Source organism: Theropithecus gelada, chromosome 1 (genome assembly GCF_003255815.1).
Source record: "Theropithecus gelada isolate Dixy chromosome 1, Tgel_1.0, whole genome shotgun sequence".
NCBI lineage: Eukaryota > Metazoa > Chordata > Mammalia > Primates > Cercopithecidae > Theropithecus > Theropithecus gelada.
The window spans coordinates 24,980,559-24,988,560 of record NC_037668.1 but is presented as its reverse complement, the minus strand read 5'-3'; the positions used below and the strand labels follow the sequence as shown (position 1 = coordinate 24,988,560).

General features: G+C 40.0%; 1 protein-coding gene across 1 annotated transcript; it reads right to left on the bottom strand.

The window, feature by feature from the left end:
* Positions 1-1,123: 1,123 nt before the first annotated feature.
* Positions 1,124-2,084, bottom strand: LOC112606854 (olfactory receptor 10J1-like). Its single transcript, XM_025357781.1, is given in 3 exon segments — positions 1,124-1,242; positions 1,245-1,733; positions 1,736-2,084. Coding segments are annotated over 3 exon segments (957 nt in total).
* Positions 2,085-8,002: the final 5,918 nt, after the last annotated feature.

The window sequence follows — 8,002 nt, the reverse complement described above, 5'->3', positions numbered from 1 at the left end:
TTCTGGTTTTATCTCCTTCAGTCCCCACTTCCTCCATGTCCTGAAGTCAGCACAACTGAATCATTTTTCGTTCCCTGATCAGTCCTTTTGTTTTGGTACCTGTAGCTACATTGTTTCTTCTCTTTGGAATTCTTTCTTATCATTCAGACAATCTCTTGGGTTTTAAAACCAGTTTACATCACAGGTCCCCTCCTCTTTAAAGACTTCCCTGACATCTCCAACAGTCTCTCTCTCTTCCCTTTTCCCTTTCTTTCTTTTTCTGAGTTCTTCTTTAATTGTTTGTAAACGCCATTTATCATAAAGAACTGAAACCATACTGTCAAATGCTTGTTTTTGCCACTAGACTTGTAGCTTCCTGGAGCCAGGCAAGGAAGCTTTTTTTATCTTTATTTCTCCAGGACCTAGCACAGAGGCTAGTTCATAGCTCTTGCCCGTTATGTGTTTTCTGATGTAACCAAATTTGAAAGGATCCAGGAGTATCTCAGATTGTGCCCTCAAAAGACTGCCATGATGACTGTAGAATTGCCACGATCTCTAATTAAACTGTCTATGCTCACCATATTTAATTAGCAGTTTTGCTAGAATCTAGGATAAATTAACACATCCAGGAGAGAAAATCTATTTCTCCTGGGCTATCTAATCCTGAGGTCACTCTCCCTCCCCACACAGTAACTTATTACTTGACATGTCATAAACATACTCCAATAGGGAATCCAGTTTTAGAAGCCCTGGTGCTCTAACGTAGGAAGAAAGGGATTGTAGAAAAAGATTTTAAGTGTGTCTTGGATTCCATTTTCTCAAGGGGCTTTCTATTGCCTTCATTAGGTGGAGATTCACAAAGAAACCAAAAGGTCAGTACACAATTTTCAGCCCACACTACTTTCTGACCTTTTATTTAGGCATATCTTATCCTTGTCTGTCTATTTATCCCCCAAAACACGGATAACGCTCCATCCAGTAACTTTATTTAAAGCTTCAGACTCCCAGTTTTATGAAACTGCTATTCCTCTTTTGCCTCTTATTTAAGGGGCAGGTCTCTAGGAGACAAGGGTTTGCGAGTTTACACCTCATATTCCTGCCTACTGTGGGTGTTGACAGCCTCAGGAGAACTCTTCCTAAATGGTCAGGAAAACTTCCCACCTACAGCCCTGCACAGAGCATCTTTGACCTCTTTGTTTCTCAGGGTATATACCACAGGGTTCAGTAGGGGAGTGATGACAGTGTAGGTCACCGAGATCAGTGGTCATGATCTCTGGTGTTCTCTGACTTGGGCTTGAGGTAGGCAATGGAAGCCCAGCTGTAGTGGACAGTGACCACAGTAAGGTGGGAGGCACAGGTGGCAAAAGCCTTCTTCCGGCCCTCAACTGAAGCAATCTTGAGGATTGTAGAGATAATGAGAACTTAAGAAATGAAAACCAGACCCAGAGATACAACAAGCACCAGCACACTGATAATCAAAGTCAGGATTTCATTGACAGTGGTGTCAATGCAGGAGAGTTTCATCTCAGGTCGGATGTCACAGAAGAAGTGGGGCACCTTTCTAGCACAGAAGGGTAACCTGCATACAGATGTCACTTGTGTTATTGCTACAATCAGCCCAATGCTGCAGGCCCCCAGGACAAGCTGGATACGCACCCTCTTGTTCATAATGACCGTGTATCTCAGGGGGTTGCAGATGGCCACATAGCAATCATATCCCATTGCTGTGAGCAGGAAGCAGTTAGTGATGCCAAGGTTACAAAAAAGAATATCCGTGTGGCACACTCTGCCAATGATATGGTCTGGTTCATACCTACGAGGCTGGAGAGCATCCTTGGGAGAATGACCAATGTATATACAGTCTCTGATGTGGACTGCATGCTCAGGAAGAAGTTCATGGGTGTGTTAAGATGATGATCTATTCGGATGATGGTCACAATGATGGTAGGGCCTGCTAGGGTTAAGATGTATAGTGCAAGGAACACTCCAAAAAGGGTGATCTGCTGTTTATGGAAGCTGGAGAAACCTTGGAAAACAAAGTCAGTGATGAGAGTAAAGTTCTCTGTTTTCATTGATTGGTTCCCAAATCTGAAGCATAAAAACATGAAAGTCACGTTGTCTCAGTAAAACAGTGGAAGCACATTTCTGAAATTGATTGAAGTTCAATACTTCTCAGTTATAAATCTGGGGATATATTTCCTAGTGGATTAAGTTAATCCCTGGGTTTACTTATCTTTACTTAAAATATTTTTACTCTGTGACCATCTGTTATAATTTTCCATGCATCACAGAATCATATAGTCTCACTTTTTCACTGTATAACCATGCATGCTCCTACTTCATTTCTACTCTTCCTCCCTGACATCTGGAATGACTCCTCTTTTCTCCTCTTCTTTCCTACTCTTCAGAGACAAGCGCACATTTTCAGCCCTTCATAAAACCATGTTACACTCGGAGGTCCTCATGTTTATTTGGATTATTTTTACCCCATTATTTCTGCCTCACCTCACACAAATGCTCAGCAACTTTAAAATACCTTTTACATCTTTTCATATTTCACTAGCTCCAAATTATGCATGGATTGGGTGCTTGAAAATAATTTGTTTAGGGATGGACTAGTGATGTCTTTTCTTTAAAGACTATGAATCATCCCCCTTGCACATCCTTTAAGAAGTAGAAGCAAAGTAGAAAGGTTCATCTTGTCTTCAAGAAGAAAAAGGAAAATCTTAGCCAACCACCAGCCTCTCCCACTTCTGTCTGAGCGATGGAAGTCTGCTGACAGTTCAGAGCACTGATTCACGTATGTTATAAACTATGCTACATCTTTACCTTCCCTAAACCAGAAGGCAAATTTATAGCCAATATAGCTTTGTGAGTAAGCCTACACCCACTCTGCAGAGATAAACAATTGTATCAGGAAAGATACAGCAAATTTAAGTGTCCCTCACCTAAAGCAAAAGCAGACCCTGAATATAAAAAAACAGCTACATCAAAGGTACATCATTTTGTTGAAGGAAGGGGATGAGTTCAATTTATGTAATATTTCACATTTTTATCTCTTTAAACAGTAAGCTTCTGTAGGGTATTTAAATTATATTCTGATTTGCTTATGCATATTCAGAAAGAGAAGTTTTGCATAAAATAAATCACATCAATGATGAAGGTTAGTATGCGTGGAGACTTTCTTCAAGTTCATAAAAATCTATTTAAAAGACGTTGATGACCAGCTGTTAATCATTTACACTAAGAATGCTAAAAAGAAAGTAAAGCTGCAATAGAGAATATTTTCCAACAAAGAAAATCATTTGATACTAAAATATATGTCTAAAGACATTTGTCTTCTGTGAGGCTTCTGAGCAAAAACTATGTAGTAGTCCAGCCGCGGAGTGGTATGGCGCCTCTATGGTGAAATCAGAAATGCTTGGCAGAGCTTTTAACTGTTACAATAATGAGCACAGAGGCTCTTGGCCATTCAAGATGTGAAATGTCCTGCAAAACTTGTGGTGGTTCTGCCCAAGGAAGAATTGTCTTATTCCAAACACCAATAGAGTTCCCACTGAGAAGCACATGGCTAAAATGTCATCTTATCTGACTGAAACTTGTCTGTCTTGAGGTAGAAGAATGGCTATTATGATTTGGTTAGCATCCTCCCAACTCTTGGAAGCCTATAATTCTTCTAAGGAAACGGAAGGAAGAGCAAATATAGCTTATGAAGACGTGTCCAGCTGTGATAGGAGCTGAAATACTGCAATAAATTAAAGTCAGCCCATACGTAATGAGCCCCATTTCAATCCTTCTTCTAAAGACCACTCACATGACTCTGCTTAGCACTGAGGCACAACAGGAGAGCTGGGCTAGAGGAGGCTGAGGAGTAAGGATTGAAATGTCAGGCTCCCTTGGCCACAATGGATAGGCACAGGGTGACCAAGGTGAGCAAGGTGACCAAGGTGAGCAAGGTGACCAAGAGTGCCTACGGCAGGACCTGAGGCTGAGCAGGCAGGGCATAAACACACTCTAGTGGGAATATAGTCAGGTTTGAGAGTCACAGGCATTCTTGACAACCCCTCTGTGTGGAAAAGTCTTTGAAGCCAGAGAAGATGCTCTCCCAGGATCAGGCAGCTGGGCTTCTGGGGGTCACTCCCTGAAGACATTCTGGGAGCCACCCTGGGGCTGGGAGGATGCAGATAACAGGTACCTGGAGGTCTTATTATGTATAAGGCTCATTTACTCAATTCCAGGCTAGTGCTTGGGGAGCCTGGGGAAAGTCTTTGCTTCAAGTTGGAATAATATTTGAGGAAGCTGGTTTATTTAGTTGATTTTTAATTATTTGAATAAGTGAGCGTGCATGTGTGCATGTGGTTTATTTTTTATTTTTTATTTTTTTTGCAGATGTGTCTCAGAAATCCATACTGACAAATCTAGGCAGCTCAAGCTTAGAGCCATACCACCTTGGATTTCAGGAAATTTAGGGTCTTTTGCTTATAGGCAGGAACTCTATCTAGTATAAGAATCTGGTTTTCTCTTTGGAATAGAAGTATTTAAATATGGTCATCATTCTGCAGAGGACAGTTCATGGTGCCTGTCTTTGCCCTGTGGCATTCAGGATTGGAAGTACACTATCTTTAGATCCAAAGGTTTTCTCCTGAAGGCTAGGAAACAGAAATTAGCTTTCGAACTCTGTTCTCTTTACCCAGACTTTTCTTCCCTTTATTTTTTAGACTTCTAATTGTGAAGACCCAACTCCAAATTTACTTCTCACTGAATACTTTCCATGAGTTGTTTATTACTTCTTTAACAATGTCTTAGTCTTTCATGTGATATTTATCTGCGTTCATTCATTCTTTAAGCACTGAGCATATGTCAGGCCCTGTGCTAGTTGCTGGAAATACAGAAATGGACGAGGTGCTGCACCAAACCTTGAGGAGCTCATGGTTTAGTTGCAGGTGATAGACAATCATAATAACTGAAATGTAACTGTAAGTGATACAGGGAGGAGATAGTCCTTGATTACACTCAGGTTGATTATGGAAAATTACATTGTGTAGGTAAAGTAAGAACAGATTACAAAAGAGTATTTGAATGTATCACTTTTAAGAGCCTCTCAAGTGATTCTCACTTATCTCTCCTGCTCTTAGACTTTAAAGTTCCTTAGCAACTGCCCTCTCAAGGAAGTGATTCTCTCTCTCTTTTTTTTTTTTTTTAACCACTAACGATCATATGCCCTCTTCCGGTCTTTCTGGTGATTTTGCTTCCTTGTTGAAAATAAATAAGTAAATAAATAAACATAGCCTGCACTGGGATTTGGTATATTGACCTGTGAGGTGGGAAGATGGATTTGAAGTTGGCAAAAAAGAGGAAGAAAAACCAGCTAGGCTACTGATGTAACAGAGATAATTGGGATTGATCTAAAGGTGTGGCAATTGGCCCAGAGGGGAGGGACACATGTGAGAGACATCTGAGGGAAATCAATAGGACTTGTAACTGAATCAATGTGTGGCTCAAAGGAGAGGAAAGAACCAATAATTTCATAAACTGCTCTCATCAGGTTCATTCATGTTGACTCTCTGATTATTTATAAATATATATAGCTTCTTCTTGTAACAGATGAATCAAAGAAAATGATTTGCACATTAAAGGTTCGTGATTAGATATCATTGGTGGCTATGAGATCTCAACAGGAAAGGAGTGGAATTGGGCAAAAGAGCTCAAGGCTTTATGATACTATTGCTTTGGGACAAATTAGGAAGGTTGTAGAAATGGGGAACTGGGTTGATGATATAAAAATGTGTTATCTGGAAAAAAGGACAGGTATACCACTTCAGTAGCAATTAATATTTATCAAACACCTTCACAGATTTTTGTCTCACATAAGCCTCCAAATAACCCTCTGAAGTCAGTAGCAGTATCTAATTTTACAGATTAGAGATGTACAGAAAGTCCAATCTGCCACCAATAGCAAATATATTGGGATTTTATGCTAGAAAAAAATGAACACATGTGGAGTGACTATAGAAACAAAGCTGGCAAAATAGCCAAAAGAACTTGCTGTATAAAATCTTCTAGTTCTGCAGACTGCTTTATTTGGGGAGCAGATTCCAGTGGTTCTTATTATAGTTTGTTTATGGCATTCAATTTAGCTTAGGATCCTGGGTCTAGACCTCTTAAGAAGGCTTTGGAATTGTCAATGGGAGTCTTTCAGGGCCCCGAATAGGGCTCAAAACAGATTTAACTAGGTTCCTAAAGTTATGTCTACTCCCACACCATCTTCCACACTATTTCTGTCACCTAGAGCTGGCGTGTCCAAATTGTCTGTGTATGAAAACCGCTTTTTACGTCCAAATATTTCTTGGATCTCCAAATTGATAATGTTTGGATAATAATAGTTGTACTATTTGTACCTATTGATAGGAAAAATAAGTTCTGAAAAGGAGAACTATGAATTAGTAATTGGTGCTTTCAAATGAATTATGATACTTTAAAAAATACTTGCAGATGCTTTTGTCAGTATTTATTCAGACTGCATGTGAGAATTGACGCACACAGAAACCCTGGGACTTCTTGCAGTGACTCTGAGACAACTAGGAGAGAAGAGGGAATGATATTATGAGATGTATTTGGCAGGTCAGTAAGGCAGGCATAAATAAAGGGAATCTGGAGGAGAAATGCAGACAGGTGCTCTTAGTGGTTTATTAACCACAAAAAGAACACTCAGAGTGAAGTCTGAGTGATTCCCCATAGACATAGATACCACTTTGCTTAGGTCTAGTTCCACATAAGCAGAGCCTGAAATAAAGTCCTGGGTATATCCAGGAAGCAATACTTGGAAGACACTGGGAGAATAGTTAGTTTCCTTTTACCAGAACACAGGATCAGGGACTATAAGAGAAGTCCAGTTACAAAGTCAAGACCTCCTGGGTAAAAGGAAATTCTATTGACAAAGAACAAATGAGAATCCTATTGTTAAAGCTAGGGTTCTGTGTCCACATCAAGAGTGACTTGATGTTGACCTCAGAGTGACCCAGGAGCAATGTCTGTGGAGAGTGGTGGTGGAGAAGGCGCTGATAGCTTCCCATGTAGAGGTCCATAACATTGTTGACTTCTCACAGCAACCCTGGGAGGTGATATTGTCAGCCTTGCCGTGCAGATAGGAAACAAAAACCAGGGAGGTTAAGTATCATAACAGGACACATGCTTGTAATGGCGGATCTATGATTGGGAATGTATGCCTCTCTGTTCAAAGCCTGTACTCTACCTACAATATCATACGGTTTTAGTACCTCCTACTCAAGGTCATTGGTTCTTAGAGCGGGAGTTCAGGGTAAACAATAACAGTTCTTGGCCCACTTTAAACTTCTTTCCTATTTTCCTCTTTGGGGTTGTGCTGAGTGAAAAAGGGATGCACCAAGCTATTTTAGGAAATGGAGTGTATTATAATACACTATTATTGAACTTCCAGACTGATTGTAAAGTCCAAAGATATCGTGAACAGGATCCGAGATATGTGTAAATCCACAATTTGGAATGGGGTGGAGGCTCCTCCTTTTCCTAGGAGTATGGAGTAGTATAATTTAGTTATATAGAGGAAAAAGCTGGTTAAAATGAACATCATGAGCTTACAATGCAACTACAGACATCAGGGCTGGGCTGCATGTGTTTAAATCCTGATTCTGCCTTGAGGAATTAACTTATTTGAGGTCTCAGTTTCCTCATCCATAAAAAAGGATAATAAAATATCTATGTCATAGATTTATAGTGAAGATTAAATGAATAACATACTTAAAATAATGGCTACTATCTAGGATACATTCAATAAATGTACCAAAAGGAGATGTCACAAAGAGGGGCAAACAGCCTGAAAGTGTTAAAATAATAAAAGGAAAACAAGGGAGAAGAGCTACCTTTTAATTGTATTTTAGCTGCTCACAGCAGTCTTCTTTCCTTTTTCTTTCCTTCCTTCCTTCTTCCTTTTAATAAATACCTAACATCTACTATGCACCAGGCACTGCTCTAAGTGCAACAGATG